Here is a 19,472-nt window from a genome sequence, read left to right as displayed (position 1 = left end):
AGAGACTTCCTTAACAGCAAGAGGGCTGCTAAAGGGGCAAGGATTGCACAGAGCTTGCTGCTCAGGAGGAAATACAGGTGGCCAAAATTGTCCAGGTGCATTCTGCCTGTCAGGTTGGGAACTTTCAGGAGCTTCAAGTGCTCTGTCCCCTTGGCTGGTTACACAGCTCCAAGGCCCCCCACTGTGATACACAGCCTGCTGCACCTTCATCCCACCCAGCACTGGCTTGCAAACTGGCAGCCCCTGCCCTGGCATCAGGCCAGCCAGAGGGAGGCCCCACCTATGGCATCTACAAATGCAAAACATAGAGGCTTACACCTGTGCACTCGGCCCACTGGTTCTGGCAGTGGAGATAGGCACAGCAGCCAGGAATCAGGCAACAGTTCTTTCCTCCCACCAGGGAACAGCGCCACTCCCCTGCAACCCGCAACATTGCTCCAGGGGCTGAGCAGCTCCAGGGAGTAGAGATTCTGGGCACTAGAGGGCACCACATACAAATATGTCAAAGGAACCGGGATCAACCCCAAATCCCACAAAGACCAGAAAAAGGGCCAAGTGAAAAAGAACTCATCAATCTTCCTGAAAGAGATTTCAAAATAAAGATCATAAACATGCTCATGGAGGTACAGAAAAATATTCAAGAACTCAGGAATGAATTCAGGTCTGAGATTCAATCATTAAGGAATACAGTATCTGAAATGAAACATGCAATGGAAGGATTTAAAAGCAGATTAGATATAGTAGAGGAGAGGGTAAATGGGATTGAAATTAGAGAAGAGGAATACAAAAAGCTAAGGCACAGAGAAAAAAGGATCTCTAGGAATGAAAGAATATTGAGAGAACTGTGTGACCAATCCAAATGGAACAATATTCATATTATAGGGGTACCAGAAGAAGAAGAAGAGAGAGAAAAAGAGATAGAAAGTATCTTTGAGGAGGTAATTGCTGAAAACTTCCCCAATCTGGGGAAGGGAATAGTTTCTCAGGCCATGGAGATCCACAGATCTCCTAACACAAGGGACCCAAGGAGGACAACACCAAGACATATAATGATTAAAATGGCAAAGATCAAAGACAAAGACAGAATATTAAAAGCAGCCAGAGAGAGAAAAAAGATCACATACAAAGGAAAACCCATCAGGCTATCATCAGATTTCTCAACAGAAACCTTACAGGCCAGAAGGGAGTGGCAGGATATATTTAATACAATGAAGCAGAAGGGCCTTGAACCAAGAATACTCTACCACTCCAAATACAGATCAACCAGACAGGAAATAAATAAAGAGACAGAGGCACTGAACAACACATCAGAACACGACCTAACAGATATCTATAGAACACTCCACCCAAAAGCAGCAGGATACACATTCTTCTCAATTACACATGGAACATTTTTAAGAATAGATCATATACTAGGCCACAAAAAGAGCCTCAGTAAATTCAAAAAGATTGAAATTGTACCAACCAGCTTCTCAGTCCACAAAGGTGTGAAACTAGAAATAAATTATGCAAAGAAAATGAAAAATCTGACAAACACATGGAGGCTTCACAACATGCTCCTAAATAACCTATGGATCAATGACCAAATAAAAACAGAGATCAAGCAATATATGGAGACAAATGACAACAATAATTCAGCACCGCAAAATCTGTGGATGCAGCAAAGGCCATAAGAGGGAAGTATATTGCAATAAAGGCCCACCTCGGGAAAGAAGAACAATTCCATATGAACAGTTTTAAACTCACAATTAATGAAACTAGAAAAAGAAGAACAAATGAGGCCCAAAGTCAGTAGAAGGAGGGACATAATAAAAGATCAGAGCAGAAATAAATAAATCAAGAAGAATAAAACAACAGAAAGAATCAATGAAAGCAGGGGCTGGTTCTTTGAGAAAACAAACAAAATAAATAAACCCCTAGCCAGATTTATCAAGAGAATTACCTGGAAGATTGATGAGAAAAGAGACTTAATGTCTTATCAAGGATGAACATCATGGGACCATTTAACAAGTCCACACCACTAGCCCTTTATCACATTTCTAAATATCCTCAGTCACCTATAAATCCCCTAAACAACCCACAACTATGGGCTCTCTTGTCCCCTCTTGGCATGAACCAGGAGCTCTGTCCTCTCACTTTCTCTCAATAAAAGCCTCTCCCTTGCTCTCCTACTTTGAGTGTTTGCGATGTTCATTCTTTGACTCCGTGAACAAGGACCCGGCATCACTAACACCATTAATCTGAGAAGTTCATCTTTGAGTCATTAATTCAAGAGTTAATTGGTCTATTCGTAAGTGAATAACCCAGTATTTTAATTATAGAGTAGTTAAACATGTTTAATATCTGGTAGAATTAATTCCCTATCCTTTCCTGGTCCCTTAAGCTTCACTTACTTTTTCCATGTTTTCCTTACTGTTCTTTCTTGCTTCCTTTCTTTATGTCTAGCTCCATTAAAAAAAAAACTTTGTTGATTTTTTCATTGGGACTTTGTTACAGTTATAAATTAACTTAGGGAAGTGATATATTTATGTTGTTAAAATCATCCTGTCAAAAATAAGAAAAGTCTTTCTCTCCATTTGTTAAAAACTATTTTTGTGTCTTTCAGGAGTTTAAAAAATTTTCCTGACATAGTTTTGTACATTTATTGTTAAATTTATTCCTAAGTATTTCACCATGTGTTGCTATTTTAAGTGGGACCTCTCTACCATTATATCAGTGAACTGGTAACTTAATTTTTGTACTGTCTTTTTTAGGCTTAGGTATCAATGTCATACTTCAGTGTTTTGAAGTTTCCTTTTAAATTTTAAGTTCTGAAACAATTTTGGTCATTGATGATTTGAATTCCCCTGTGAAATTCCTCTTTGATCCTGGTCTTGATAACTTTCTGTATTTCCTCTATGTAAATTGGTCTGTATTAGCTTTATATTTCTAATAAGAACAATTTTAGTAAATTCTATTTTCCTGGGAATTTATCTATTTGTATCTAGGGTTTTGAGTTTTATTTGTATAGAGGGTATGCAAAGTAGCTGCTTAGACATTCAAACTTCCCTGTGTTTCAGTCATTACCTCCCTTTGGTTATTTTCTCTCAGTTTGTGAACCTGTGCTCTGTGCATTTTTCCTCCTTGTTTGAGTTAGTTAGTGATTTGCTTATTTTGTTAATTAAAAAAATGGCACTCTGACTTATTAACTAGATCTATTGCCTTCCTCTTCTCTACCTTCTTTATTCTGCCTTTATCTTTAATATCTTCTTTGTGCTTTCTTTTGGTTTGCTTTATTTTTTTCATTGTTTGAGGTGAAATTCAATTTATTTTCATTTTTTCATTTGATTGATATAAATGTTAAAGCTTGTGAATTTTCTCTGATCAATGCTTTGAATGTATCCCAAAAATTCTGATATTAGTATTTTCATTATCACTGTATTTTAGAAATTCTGTAATTTTATTTAATATTTTCTCCTTACGAGAGAGTTGCTTAATAGAAAGTTTTAAATTTTCAGGAGTCCTCTTTTTTTAAAATAATTAATTAACTAATTTTTAAAGTATTATTAATATACAATCTTATTTTGGTTTCAAATGTACCTCCCAGTGCTTCAGCATTTCCCATGATCAGGTTATTCTGTGATTGTGAATTATTTGCCCTTTTATCCCCCTCCCCACTTAGGTGTTTTCTCTGTGGCCCCATATCATCCACCATTTTTGTGGATGTTCCATGTATGTTTGAGAAGATGAATTCTTTATTATCAGAATGTATTTCTATCTGTCTCTTTGTATCTCCTGTAGTTTCTGTCTTACAATGTCACTTATTAGGATGTTTGGAGCATAGGTATTTATAATTATATTTTCATTGTGAATTGTGACTTTTATGTTATTCCATGTTATGTTTAATGCTTCATGGCTTGAATTCCACTTGGTCTGTTTGTTACTCTGGGGTGAGGAAATCCCGGGGCAAAATACTTAGCTGAAACTGAAATCAGTCAAAGGGAGAAATAAAGTTAAAAACCCATTTATTGCTTACAAAAGCTGTCTGGGGGTCATCTCTTTCGAGCAGAAGCAAGCAAAACCTCCCCAAACCTCTCAGGTTCAGATAAGCCCTCCTCACCCAGGTAATTAACCATTGATAAGAAGATGAATTACCTCTCTCCACGCCTAGGAATGCCTGTTGATATGGAGATGCACTAAAATGAGGCAACAGATTCTGAAAATACACGATTTTACCCACACTTGTTACCAAGATTGAAACCCCTTGCTATCCTTTTGCTTAGTATACTTTTACCATTTCCTTTATTTTTAGCCTTTCTGAATTACTATGTTCTAGGTCTTTTTCTTGGATAGAGTATATTATTAGTTCTTATTTTGTAAATCAAATTGAAAGTCTTTCTTTATATTAAGTGATTTAAAACCATTCATATTTATTGATATTACTGGTATATTTGGCCTCAATTTTGTCATTATTTTGTTATCACTACTAGATGTATTATGTTATGTGTACTGTATTTCTGTACATGATATGTTTTCCTTGCTCTTTTACAAAAGATTTTTAACTTTTTCTGGTATTTAGGAATATCTGTGATTTTGTCTTCGTATTTATGACTTTTTTAATATCCTTGGTCACTGTTTTATCACTTTTCAGTAATATCCTTTGATTCCTATCTATTGCCTAACAACAAACAATGAGTTTATTCTTTTCTCTTCCCCTCTTCTTTCTCATTCCATATTTTTTAAATTGAAGTATCATTGATACACAATATTATATTGGTTTCAAATGTACAACACAGTGATTCAACAGTTACCCATATTATTAAATCCTTACCCATTCTAGTGTGGTTACTATCAATGTAGAAAGATGTTACAGAACTACTGGCTATATTCTCCATGCTGTACTACCATTCCCATAGCCAACTTATATTATGACTGAGTATTTTGTACTTTATCTCCCTCCCCACCTCTGGCATGCACCACCTCCTTCCTGTCCCCACATCCACCCCAACCCCTCCCCCTTGGTAAGCACTAATAACTTCTCAGTGTCTATGAGTTTATTGCTGTTTTGTTCCTTCTGTTTTGCTTTGTTTTTATATTCCACAAATAAGTGAAATCATATGGTATTTTTCTTTCTCTGCCTGACTTATTTCACTGAGCATAATACCCATTAGATCTATCCATGTTGTTGCAAATGGCAGGATTTCTTTTTATTTTAATGGCTGCATAATATTCCATCACGTATATATACATTTCTTTATTCATTCATCTATTGATGGACACTTAGGTCGCTTCCATATCTTGGCTATTGCAAATAGCACAGTGATAAACAATAGGGATACATATATCTTTTTGATTCAAATATTTTTTTTCTTTGCATCAATTCCTAGAAGTGGAATTATTGGATTGAATGGTATTTCTATTTTTAGTTTTTTGAGGAACCTCTATACTGCTTTCCACAGCAGTTCTACCAATTTACATTCCCACCAACAGTGTAGGAGGGTTTCCATTTCTCTGCATTCTCACGAATATTTGTTATTTCTTGTTTTTTGGACAGTGACCATTCTATCTGGTGTGAGGTGTTATCTCATTGTGGTTTTGATTTGCATTTCCCTGATGAATAGCGATGTGGAGCATCTTTTCATGTGCCTGTTGGCCATTTGTATTTTTTCTTTGGAGAAATGTCTGTTCAGGTCCTCTGCCCACTTTTTAATAGGGTTATTTGTTTTTTTGGTGTTGAAGTGTATGGTTCTTTATATATTTTGAATGGTAACCCTTTATCAGATAAATCATTTGCAAATATATTCTGCCATACTGTAGGTTTCCTTTTTGTTCTGATGATGGTGTCCTTTGCTGTACAGAAGCTTTGTAGTTTGATGTAGTCCCACTTGTTCATTTTTGCTTTTGTTTACCTTGCTCTATCTCCTTCCATCTTTTAAATTGCATTATTTCTATATATTATTCTTCCATCATATGTAGTATTAGACCTACCATTAAGTGTTTTAATCCCTTTGCTGAAGTTTCCCCAAGTTGGGGACTGGATGAAGGTCATCTTGATAAGATGAAGGTCAGTCTTTACTAGGTTCTTCAAAAAAGGAGTAGGTACAGAATTGCCTGAGTTTTTGCATTTTAATAATGTTTTTGTATTGCCTTAATGTTGTCAGTGGTCTTTTCCTGTGTTTGGAAAATTTTCTTGAATTATACTTATAAATACTATTTCTGTTCCTTTATTTTATTTTTAGTGGGGACTAATTCTAAATATGTTGGTTCTTTTTCATCTGGCTTCCATTTCCACCACTTTTTGAACTTCTTCACTGTTTTCATTTTTTATTCTATTGTTTGTATTCTTTTTTTATTCACTGCCCTTTATTAAACTTTTGTTCAAATATATTATCCTTTGGGTATCTTGTGATTTAGACTCCATTTCTCATATGATTTTGTCTTTTCCTTTTATTTTCTGACTTCAACAAACTCTTTATTTCTTTCTCTCTTTATATATTAAAAAAATCCATTTCTGTTTTGGGTTTTGAGTTTCTTATTTAAAGTGCTTTACCTGCAACCCCATGCTTCCAGATGCTTCTTTGTAGACATGTAATTCTGTTAGGAGAGCTATATTATAGGTTTTTGTCTGCTTAATGACTAATTTTTTGGAGGAATTTTTGTTGTCTAAAGTTTTTTTCTTTTTTTTAATAGATTTTATTTTTAGAGCAGTTTTAAGTCCACAACAAAACTGAATGGGCATTTTGGATTTCCCATACACCAACTTTTCCCCCATTCCCACCACCCAACCTCCTAATTTACATCCTGCATCAGAGTGGCACATTTGTTACAATTGATGAAACTACTTTGATACACCATTGTTACTCATAGCCCATAGTTTATATTAGGGTCCTCTCTTGATGTTGTATATAATATGGGTTTGGAGTAATAGATAAAAACATGTATCATACATGTCATAGAATAATTTCACTGCCTTAAATATCCTCTGTGCTCTGCCTATTCATCCCTCCAATGTTCCCACCCACCCAGCCCCTGGCAACCACTGATTTTTAAGGTCTCTCTAGTTTTGCTGCTTCCAGAATGTTACACAGTTGGAATCATACAGTGTGTAGCCTTTTCAGACTGACTTTGTTCACTTGGTAATATGCACTTAAGTTGCTTCCATGTCTTTTCATGGCTTGATAGTTCATTTGTTTTTAGTGCTAAATATTTCATTGTCCATATGTATCACAGTTTATCTATTCACCTACTGAGGGATATCATGGTTACTTCCAAGTTTTGGTTATTCTGAATAAAGCTGCTAAAACATCTGTGTGTGAGTTTTTGTGTCTACATGAGTTTTTACCTCATTTTGGTAAATATGAAGGTGCACACTTGTTGGATCATTTGGTAAGAGTATTGTCAGTTTTGTAAGAAACTGCCAAAGTATCTTCCAAGTGTACTATTTTGAATACCCACTGGCAATGAATGAGAGTTCCTGTTGTTCCACATCCTTGCCAGCATTTGGTGGTGTCAAATGTTTTGGATTTTGTGGCATTCCTAATAGGTATGTAGTAGTTTCTCATTGTTGTTTTAATTTGCAATTCCCTAATGACATGTTGTTAAACATCTTTTAATATGCTTTTTTTCCATCTGTGTATCTTCTTTGGTGAGGTGTCTCTGTTTTTTTTTTGCTCAGTGTTTAATTGAATCTTTGTTTTCCTACTGTTGAGTTTTAGGAGTTCTTTGTGTATTTTGGATAACAGTTCTCTAGCAGATATGTTTTTTGCAAACATTTTCTTCCAATTTGTAGCTTGTTTCCTTTTCTTTTTCTTTTTTCTTTTGATATCGTTAATGTACATTTACTTGAAAAACATTATGGTTACTAGACTCCTCCTATTACCAAGTCCTCCCCACATACACCATTACAGTCACTCCCCCTCAGTGTAGTAAGATGCTACAGAATCATTACTTGTCTTCTCTGTATATACTGCCTTTCCAGTGTCCCCCCATATTATGTGTGCTAATCATAATGCCCGATTTTCCCCCTTATCCCTCCCTTCCCACCCATCCTCCCCAGTCCCTTTCCCTTTGGTAACTGTTAGTCCATTCTTGGGTTCTGTGAGTCTGCTGCTGTTTTGTCCCTTCAGTTTTTTCTTTGTCATTGTACTCCACAGATGAGTGAAATCATTTGATACTTGTCTTTCTCTGCCTGGCTTATTTCACTGAGCATAATACCCTCTAGCTCCATCCATGTTGTTGCAAATGGTAGGATTTGTTTTCTTCTTATGGCTGAATAATATTCCATTGTGTATATGTACCAATCTTCTTTATCCATTCATCTACTGATGGACACTTAGGTTGCCTCCATTTCTTGGCTATTGTAAATAGTGCTGCAATAAACATAGGGGTGCATCTGTCTTTTTCAAACTGGGCTGCTGCATTCTTAGGGTAAATTCCTAGGAGTGGAATTCCTGAGTCAAATGGTATTTCTATTTTTAGTTTTTTGAGGAACCTCCATACTGCTTTCCACAATGTTTGAACTAGTTTACATTCCCACCAGCAGTGTAGGAGGGTACCCCTTTCTCCACATCCTCATCAACATTTGTTGTTGTTTGTCTTTTGGATGTTGGCCATCCTAACTGGTGTGAGGTGATATCTTATTGTGGTTTTAATATGCATTTCTCTGATGATTAATGATGTGGAGCATCTTTTCATGTGCCTGTTAGCCATCTGAATTTCTACTTTGGAGAAATGTCTGTTCAGCTCCTCTGCACATTTTTTAATTGGCTTATTTGCTTTTTGTTTGTTGAGGTGCATGAGCTCTTTATATAATTTGGATGTCAACCCCTTATCAGATATGTCATTTATGAATATATTCTCCCATACTGTAGGATGCGTTTTTGTTCTACTGATGATGTCCTTTGCTGTACAGAAGATTTTCAGTTTGATATAGTCCCACTTGTTCATTTTGGCTTTTGTTTCCCTTGCCCAGGGAGATATGTTCATGAAGCAGTCGCTCATGTTTAGGTCCAAGAGATTTTTGTCTATATTATTTTCTAAGAGTTTTATGGTTTCATGACTTACGTTCAGATCTTTGATCCATTTTGAGTTTACTTTTGTGTATGGAGTTAGACAATAATCCAGTTTCATTCTCTTACATGTAGCTGTCCAGTTTTGCCAACACCAGCTGTTGGAGAGGCTGTCATTTCCCCCTTGTATATCCATGGCTCCTTTATCGTATATTGATTGACCATATATGGTTGGGTTAATATCTGGACTCTCCTCTATTCTGTTTCACTGGTCTATGGGTCTGTTCTTCTGCCAGTACCAAATTGTCTTGATTACTGTGGCTTTGTAGTAGAGCTTGAAGTCAGGGAACAAGATCCCCCCTTCTTTATTTTTCCTTCTCAGGATTGCTTTGGCTATTCAGGGTCTTTTGTCATTCCATATGAATTTTAGAATTATTTGCTCTAGTTCATTGAAGAATGCTGTTGGTATTTTAATAGGGATTGTGTTGAATCTGTAGATTGCTTTAGGCAGGATGGCCATTTTGACAATATTAATTCTTCCTATTCAAGAGCATGGGATGGATTTCTATTTATTAGTATCCTCTTTAATTTCTCTTAATAGTGTCCCATAATTTTCAGGGTATAGGTCTTTCAGTTTCTTGGTTAGGTTTATTCCTAGGTATTTTATTCTTTTTGATGCAGTTGTGAATGGAATTGTGTTCCTGATTTCTCTTTCTGCTGGTTCATTGTTAATGTATAGGAATGCAACAGATTTCGGTGTATTAATTTTGTATCCTGCAACTTTGCTGAATTCAGATATTAGGTCTTGAAGTTTTGGAGTGGATTATTTAGGGTTTTTTATGTACAATGTCATGTCATCTACAAGCAGGGACAGTTTGATTTCTTTCTTGCCAATCTGGATGCCTTTTATTTCTTTGTGTTGTCTGATTGCTGTGACTAGGACCTCCAGAACTATGTTGAATAAAAGTGGGGAGAGTGGACATCCTTGTCTTGTTCCCGATCTTCGAGGAAAAGCTTTCAGCTACTCGCTGTTAAGTATGATGTTGGCTGTGGGTTTGTCATATATGGCCTTTATTATGTTGAGGTACTTGCCCTCTATACCCATTTTGTTGAGAGTTTTTTCATAAATGGATGTTGAATTTTGTCTAATGCTTTTTCAGCATCTATGGAGATGATCATGTTGTTTTTGTCCTCCTTTTTGTTGATGTAGTGGATGATGTTGATGCATTTTTGAATGTTTTACCATCCTTGCATCCCTGGGATGATGATCATGATGGATGATCTTTTTGATGTATTTTTAAATTCAATTTGCTAATATTTTGTTGAGTATTTTTGCATTTATGTTTGTCAGGGATATTGGTCTGTAATTTTCTTTTTTTGTGGTGTCTTTGCCTGGTTTTGGTATTAGAGTGATGTTGGCCTCGTAGAATGAGTTTGGGAGTATTCCCTCTTCCTCTACTTTTTGGAAAACTTTAAGGAGGATGGGTATTAAGTCTTCACTAAGTGTTTGAAAAAATTCAGCAGTGAAACTATCTGCTCCAGCAGTTTTGTTCTTGGGTAGTTTTTTGATGACCACTTCAATTTCTTTGCTGATATTTGGTCTACTTCTGCCTATTTTTTAATTAGGGTATTTGTCTTTTGATGTTGTGTTGTATGAATTCTTTATATATTTTGGATATTAGCCCCTTATCAAATATATCATTTGCAAGTATGTTCTCCCTTACAGTGGGTTGTCTTTTTGTTTTATTGATGGTTTCCTTTGCCATGCAGAAGCTTTTTAGTTTGAAGCAGTCCCACTGGTTTATTAAATATTAAGGTGTATTTGTTACAGAGGAGTTACTAATATTGGAAAATGAAGAAGTTTAATGTTAAAATATTTTCCATACCAAGAGAGTATGAATTTAGTGAAATGAGCATTGGTCTATAAGTATGAAGATTTCAATTGAATCTTAACTCTGCACATAGTGTGTGACTTTGCAAAGTTGTTATTCTTTTTAAAACATGTTGAGGATTAGTTTCCTCATTTGTAAAGTAGAAATATTATCACCAACCTGGTGGTGAGGATTTTATTAAATAGAATTTATACAGGTGTCTAACACATTATAATACCTTAGTGTTAAAAAATATTTAAAATATTAAAACAGCCAAATGTTACTTAAAGAAATACACTATCTAGAAACCCCATTTTCTGTGTACTTGGTTCGGTTGAGGTTTTGATTCTTTTGTTGGTGAAAAAAATACCCCACAGTGCATGTTATTTAGAACATATATCTTATGGGAGGACTATATTCAATATTGTTGTGAGTCATTATCTCTTCTATCTGAAGTGTGGCCTATACACAATTTTGTCAGGAGACATAACGTTTATGTACACAGCTATTTTCCTAGCAGGTCCCATCCTGTTTACCCAGATGCTCTGGTCTTGGGGCTTGGTCTGCGTATTGTTAGGAAGAGCTTTGTTGTGAGGGGCATTTGCCCTCTGTGTGGCTGGGGAGGTGGCATATGCTAGGAGCTGCTTATTTCATAGAACAAAGAACAGCCTGTGTTTATGTACTATATTAGACTTGCTAAGCCTCTCCCATTTCCACCTTGCTTTAGAGTCTGGGATGCTCCCTTAGAACATTCTTCAATGATTATTTGGTTTAAAGGGAGGGGAAAAAAGCACTCATAAAAGCAAAATAAAACTGCCACAAGGTACAAGCAGATCTGCTGTGAGAACAAAACTGAAGGATTAAGAGCATGAGTATGGTATCAGAGAGCTTTGAGTTTGAAATCCAGTTTTGCTAGTGTTGTATCAAGCAAGTTATTTTATTTCTATCAGTCTCTGTTTCTTCTTCTGTAAAATGGTGGTAGCAAGATTAAGTGAGATAAAAAACAAGTCTGACAAATGACAGGAGCTCAATATATAGTAGCTATTATTATCTAAAATTGTTATTTTTATTACTAATATCAGTTTGTTTTTGCTGTTCTACAGGCTTGTTTTGGGTATTCTTATATATGCCTGATAACATGCTTGGTGTTTTACAAGTATGGATCTTTATTTTTAAATTTTATATTTTTCCTTTTATGCAACTTGATTTTATTTAATTCTTTGGGTTTTTAAACTGAGTTATATTTTACATATAGTAAGGTATACAAATCTCAACTGTATATCTTGATGAATATTCACCTCAATGAATATTTATATACCATGTAACAACCACCCAAATCAGGGTATAGAATAGATCTATGAAGGTTCCTTCCTGCTTCTTTGCCAACAATATCTGCACCCCTACCCCTTCACTTTTTTACTCTCTTCCACAAGGAAGCCACTATTCTGACTTTTATCACCACTGATTAGAAAAACTACAAAATATTTGGAAACTAAGCAACCACCTCTAAATAATCTAAGGACCAAAGAAGAAATCACAATAGAAATTAGAAAACATTTTTAACTGAATAATAACAGGAGCAATATATCAAAAAGTATGTGATTTAGCTAAAGAAGTATTTAAGAGGAAATTGAAACTTTATACACTTTTATTAGGAGAGGGAAGTTTAAGATTGATAATCTAATCTTTTACCTTAAAAAGGTAAAAAAAAAGAGAATGGCAATTAAATCCCAACTAAAGTGAAGGAAGGAAATAGTGAAGAAAAAAAGATAAATGAGATTGAAAGCAGAACAGTAGAATTCCAGTGTAACACCACAGTGATCATAAATACACCAGTATGACTGCAGTCACTTAAAGTTGGTGATACTTGTTTTATGGCTTAGAATAATGGACTGTTTTGATACATGTCTCATGTGCATTTAAAAAGAGTGTGTTCTGCAGATGTGCGAAGTCAAGTCTATATCCTTCCTGATTTTTTTGGCTGCTTGTTGATTAGTTACTAAGAAAGAAGTGTTAAAATCTCTAACTTTGTAGATTTATCTATTTTTCTTTTAGATCTATAACTTTTTATTAATGTGTATGAAGTAATGTTACTGCTTACTTACACATTTAGCATTGTTATGTCTTCCTGATAAACTGATTCTTTTACCTTTATGAATCATATATTTCTGCTGATAGTCCTTATCTTGAACACTACTTTTTCTAATATAAATATAGCCACACTGGCTTTCTTATGATTAGTGATTGCATAGTATCCTTTTTCTTTCACCCTATTCCTCTCCTTTAAAGTGTAATCACTGTCTCTTGTAATCAATATTTTCACTCTGACACTATTTGCCTTTTAAAAGGAGTAATAAAGACCATTTCCATTTTATGTGATTACTGAGATTGGTTAGGTTTAAATCTACCATCTTGCTATTTGTACCATCTGTGACTATCCTTTATTTCTCCTTTCCTGCTGTATTAGTCTGCTCTGGCTGCGATAACAAAATACCAGAGACTGGGTGGCTTAAACAACAGAAATTGGTTTTCTCAGAGTTCTGGAGGCAGAAACCCAAGATCAAGGTTCTAGCCAATTCTGGTTCTAGTGAAGTCTCTCTTCCTGGGTTCAGATGGCTGCATTCTTGCTGTGTTCTCACATGGTAGAGTGAAAGCTCTGATGTCTCTTCTCTTCCTTAAAAGGGCACCAACCCTGTTGAATTAGGACTCCAACCTATGACCTTACTTATTTAACCTTTATCACCTCCTTGCAGGCCATATTTCTATTATAGTTACATTGAGAATTAGAGCTTCAACAATGTGAATTTTGGGAGGGACACAATTCAGTCTATAGCCCAGCTCTCTTCTGAATTATTTGAATGTTTTCAGTATTCCATTTTATCTCCTCTACTGTATTTTAAGCCAATGGTTTCTCTAGTATTATGGTGTGTACCTCTTTACATATATAGTATATTTAATAACTTTGTTATAATTTTTATGTTATTAAGTACTAACTTTGTTACTATTTTGCTCTGAATAGTTAATAGTCTTTCAATGAAATAAAAAACACAGTTGATAATATTTATCTACATATTTAATGTTTAGAGTCCTCTTCATTCTTTTTGCAGATTTGGGTTACCATGTGGGGTTCTTTTCTTTCAGGAACATTTATTTGCCTATTACCACAGTAGGCAACCACCCCTTCACATGAAAGCCTCCTCTAGTATTTGCTCACTATGGAAGGTATTAACTCTTTATGGAATTTGTTCATTTAGCTTTTTTTGTCTTCAGGGTTCTCTAGTATCTTTAAGGACAAATATGAATTTTTAATTTAACCAGGTTTTTTGTTTTTTTCTTTTGTTTTGCAAGTACATTTCTGTTTTGCCCTTAGTCCTAGAGTGCATCCTTAGTGCTATGGCCAATCCTATGGCGTTTCACTAACCCTGGAGTATGGCCTTTCTGGAGTTTCACCCATAGGTCCAGGGTGTTCATTAAAGTCTGTCTGTTCTGGCTGGGTCCAATGTCAGTTGTCTTTCCCCAGAACTGAGCATGCTTTATAATTTTTCATTAGTTTTCATTCATGCAGTTGCTATGCTCTTACAGCCTCCTAGAGTCTTACCTAAAAGAATGGGGCCTAGGAGTCGGCCAACCTTTAAAGAAGAATTTTCATGAAGATTTCTGGGGTTCCTCTTGAGGTGTCCTTTCTAGACAGCCCTCCCCTTCAAATATTGGCTGCTTTTGCTTCCAGAATCTCCAATATCTGCCTCTGCTACCCAGTGAGACCACCCCTTCCTGCTCTGTGGCCTGGAAAATGTTCCCGGTAAAAGAACCTGGGTCAGTGTGGAACTGTGTTAATGGGTTGGCCCAGGAATGCTTACCTCAGATCAGCTACTGTGTCTTCTTGAAGAGTTTGCTTAAATCTTCTGCCTTATATGCACATAGACATTTTTGAGGGTAAAACTTATCTTTTACCGAACAGAAGAGAGTTACTGAAGGTTTACTACAGGCCAACTACTTCTCATGTACTTTAAAAAAAATCTTCATGACAAGCACATAAGAAATAATCTTAATAGTGTATTATATACAGTGTTACCAAGTACTAGGCATAGTTCTGCACATCTTGTATATTCATACTATTCATACTCATTTAACCCTCATATCAACCTTATAGACAGGCACTATTTTTGTTCCTACTTTACAGATGAGGAATCTGTAAAGGTTAAGTAATGTCCCCTCCAAAATATACAACATATAAATGGTAGAGTTCAGGTTTCAAACCTAGATAGTCTGCCTTCAGAATCTGTGCCTCCAACCACTTAATTATTGGTGGTATTGTTCTCAGTTTACAGGTAAGAAAACTGAGATTTAGAGAGGTTAGGCAATCTCCCCAGTGTCTCAGTGCTAGTAACTGTCAGCACTAGCATGTGAGCCAGATTCCAAAGCCCTTGCTCTTTGCTCTACACCATAGTTTTTCCCAAAGAAACAAGGAATAAAAATGTTTTCCCTCTTAAGATTTTCATTTAAAATAATTTTGTAAGAATTTTGTGGGGACCAAAGAGGGGACCAAACTGCTTCCTTTTGTTTTTAATGAAGATGATATCTTCTTGTACATATGGTTTGCTGGCTGTTTATGGTCAGGCACTGGAAAGGGGTTTGTTTTTCTCATTGACATGTGTTATTTCTGAACACCTCTAGGACTGACTCCTAAGGAAGCATATTGGTAGCTCCATGAATGTCAGTCTTGGGAGTGGAAAGATGGCAGAGCTCAACCTTGAGGTCCTCTGCTTACATTGGAACATGTGATGCTTAATTAACATGTGCGTCTTCCTTCAGGTATGAGCACATGTGCCCCGTGGGTATTTCTTACTTTTGCCAGCCATGAGCAGAGTCCTGGAGAGGATTTAAGACACCAAGTATTTCTGTTTGATTAGGGCTGCCAGGCTGAGATGGAGGAGAAGTGAAGGCATACCCAGTTATCCTTCGTGCCATGCATCATTGTTTATACATGAGCCTCAAGTGCCACAGAAGCTGCAAAATGTGTTCTGCTGAGGGAATCTCCCAGAACCCAAGTGTCTCACCTGGTCTCTGATGCTGATTACTCTTTTGCAGCGTGGAGGCTGCCAGCATCGGATTCATCATTGTTATTGACAGACGAAGAGACAAGTGGAGCTCCATAAAAGCATCCTTGACACGAATATCTGTAAATACTCATATTTGTGCTATTATTATGAAAATAATTGAAATTGTTCATTCAACTATTTCATATGAAAGTCATGGGGAAAAGGCAATTATTGTTTACCAACTTTTAGGGAGGTCTTTATAGCAGAGGCTGCTGCGTCACGTCCATATCCCTATCCCCTCTGCCACTGGAAGGTCACTGCAGACAATTCCCAAGCATATCAAAGGCTTCCTGAGTCTCTCTACCTTACTGACCTCTCTGGTCACTGAAGAGGAGCAGTTGGTAAGTGCTGGGAAGTTAATGCACCAGTTAATGCAACTATTCAGTCATGGAAGTTATTGGATAAGTACCCCAGCTTACACAGCCCTCAGGGGGACAGTTCTGAGATATGTTCCACACAGTATCACAGAGGGTCCTGGCTCTTGCCCACAGCAGTTCCCCCTTACTGATCCATTGTCTATCTAGTCATCACTGCCTCACTGCACCTGCACCCCCAACTCCTCACCACTGTGTTTCCTGGGATCACCTCCTCCATAAGTTCTTTATACTAGAATCCTATATTAAGGTTTGCTTTGGGGGGCTGGTCACCCAATTTAAGACAGTCTTTATCTTATTACTCAAATTATTTTTTTACATATGGAAAGACAATGGTAAACCAGACAAAACGATATATGTGTCTGCTTTGGGCATTAAGTTGTACAACTTTGGATGGGTTTCCTTTTCCATCTAATTAGTCTGACTTCGATCCCTTGTTTGTTGCCTTTCAGCCAGTAGATGTATCCTTTTACTGTAGGCAGCTCAGCCGAGGGAACTGACCACATAGGCAGACACAGGTGCCTCAGAACTAGCCACACCTCATTTCCACCAAAGCGTGGGCTCCCGGGGCAGTTGGGTCTGGCTGAAGAGGATGGGATATTGTTGGGTGGTAATATGCAGGTAGAAGCTGGGACAGGAGAGGGACACTTGAAGCCTCACTTATGCCTACTTACAGAGGCAGGCACACATATAGACATGCACATTACAGAGTCTCTCTCAGATGGCTTTAGTGCCTCAGTATCTCAGCTCATTTGTCCTGTCATGACATGACAAAATGCAAAGTTCTTCTGTTTAGAAGCTTGGATTTCAGAGATGGGGAAGGGAAGACTCCCTTCCCTTTGTGCATGGATTATTTTGTCCTTTGGTTTAGTTTTGGTTACAGGATTTATTTGGGGGATAACTACAGCGGTGGTTGATGCCCAGAGGATTTAGACACTTGATAGGGCCGTGACTCTTCAAGAGGACTGGCCTCTAGAGAGTTTTAGTTTCTCAGTGTCATAGACAATACTTGAGCAATTTAATATTTGAGCCAAATTTGTCCAAAAATTACATTAATCACTATATATGTAAAAGATATTGTAGTGCAGGGATCCCAAAACTTGGCTCCCATTCAAAATCTCTTCAGGAGCTTGTTGAAAATAAAGACACCTGGACTTCATCCCTGTCTTAATGAATCAGAATATTCCAGGACAAAGACCATATTGTTTTTTAACAAGTAACTTAGGGGATTGCTTTTGGGAACCGTAGAAGAATGGAAAGCCATGAGCAATGGGATACTTGGATTCACAATTTTTCCATTAACATATTATATGAATCTGAATTATCTCATTTCTTAGGACCTCACCTCAAGATGAGATCAATGCTTCCTGAAAGCAATGTAACAATAATATGCATTGAGGACCCTTAAAATACGAAAGTTTTGACTCAGTAATTCCTCCTAAGAAGCTATTCTAAGAAATGCTCTAAAATGTGGATAAAGATGTTGATTTCAGTATTACTTATAATTGTAAAAATATGGAAAAGCCTAAATTGCTAACAATAAGGGATTGGTTGAGTAAATTGTACACTTGTGAAAAATAGTATCTTCAGAGCATTTTTAAGAAGAGGAATAAAAGCTCCTGGTAAAATAATAAGTGAAAAGTTAGGTCACAAAATATTTCTATAGTATGAGTTTAACCACGATAAAGATATTTAACAGAGAAAATAGCCTGTAAGTAATTAGATTGAAGTATTAAAAATGGCTATGAGATCATGGGTGGTTTTGGTGTTTTCTTTTTCTAAAGTATACTTTTATTAATTTCTAAATTTTCCTAAAGTTTTATGAATGATTTTTATAATCTAGAAAATATTTTGTTTGTTTTTTATGGTTTTTAAGGAGGGATCTAGATTGCCTGACCTCTGAAATCCTGTAAAATATGTTCTAACTCTTTGGCATCTCTGGTGTCTACTTTAATTGTGTCGCCTGTGATCTTGGACAAGAGGAGACAATGCATGTGACATTTGCCCTGACACTTTTCATGATCCTTACAGGTAGCCTTTCCAGGAAACCTGAAGCTCATGATCATTCTTCGTCCATCTTGCTTTATCCAGAGGACATTCACCGACATTGGCATCAAGCACTATCGAGATGAATTTAAAAAGAAAGTGCCGGTAAGCAGGACCTTCCCTCTTGTCTGCATTTGGTAAGGGCATGTGGAGAAGAGGGCATTTGAATCGGGTTTATAAGGAAGGCAGGACTCTACAGAGAGAGAGAAAAGGGCATGCAGAGGACACTTTTATGTGAGGTCCATGGGAAATCCCCATTCTTGTTGGAATAGATCTAGGATAAACTTTTGGAAGAAAAAGTAGGAAGCATGCAGTAGGTCTTGAGTGTAAGGATAAAGGGTCTGGGTTTTATTTGTAGGCAGTGGGGATCCAGTAAAGGGTTTTGAGTTGGGAATGACTTGGGTGAAGTGGTACTGGACTTACATAGATCTGAAAGTAGTGAGTGAGACTGTAGGAAGAGATTGAAGGAAGAAGAGAAATTGTAACAGTAGCAGTGAAAGAAAATAAGGGTCTGAAATATGGGGGTGACATAAATATTGGCAACTGTAGAGTCAAAAAGCAACATTGTTATACTCATAAAAGGTAAACAAATTAAAATGATAAGAGTAAAATTTTTACCTATAACTTTGACAGAAATGTGGGAGAAACAGTCACTTTCATATTTTACCGATAGGAATGAAGTTAGTAATGACCAATATGAAGGACTAATCGGTAGTATTATCAAAAATTTTAATGTACACATGCCTTGACCTTTCTATAAAAGTTATTCTATGGGAAGTCTCACACCTGTGCATAAATTTATATATACAATGGTATTCATTACCAAGTTGTTTGTAATTGTAAATTATTGGAAATTTAATGCCCAACAACAGGGGACTGGTGAATAAGTTATGGTCTGCTGTGGGTAAAATTGCAGTATTTCCAGTATCTCTTCTGGCCTTCGTGCATCTCCATATCAATAGGTGTTTCCAAGGGGTGGAGAGAAGTAGTCCATCTCCATATCAATAACTGATTTCAGGGTGGGGGAATAAGGGCATATCTGGACGGTAGAGGTTTGATGGGGTCCTTTTGCTGCCAGGTCATGAGAGACATGGG

At 36.6% G+C, this 19,472-nt stretch overlaps 1 protein-coding gene across 3 annotated transcripts in view; it reads left to right on the top strand.

Moving 5' to 3' along the window:
* The window catches only part of MCF2L2 (MCF.2 cell line derived transforming sequence-like 2), a 274,274-nt gene that overhangs the window by 71,450 nt on the left and 183,352 nt on the right, over positions 1 to 19,472 (top strand). For 2 of the 3 annotated variants that reach the window (XM_036926717.2, XM_036926715.2), the window contains exons 4-5: positions 15,947 to 16,037; positions 18,363 to 18,482. In XM_036926717.2, the coding sequence (XP_036782612.2) occupies positions 15,947 to 16,037; positions 18,363 to 18,482 (211 nt within the window). Of the gene's footprint in view, positions 1 to 15,550; positions 15,671 to 15,946; positions 16,038 to 18,362; positions 18,483 to 19,472 lie in introns of those variants that run through there. The other variant, XM_036926718.2, reaches the window with a different exon arrangement.

The sequence above is a fragment of the Manis pentadactyla genome, chromosome 1, assembly GCF_030020395.1.
Source record: "Manis pentadactyla isolate mManPen7 chromosome 1, mManPen7.hap1, whole genome shotgun sequence".
Classification (NCBI taxonomy): domain Eukaryota; kingdom Metazoa; phylum Chordata; class Mammalia; order Pholidota; family Manidae; genus Manis; species Manis pentadactyla.
This window is presented reverse-complemented; position numbering and strand designations above follow the sequence as displayed.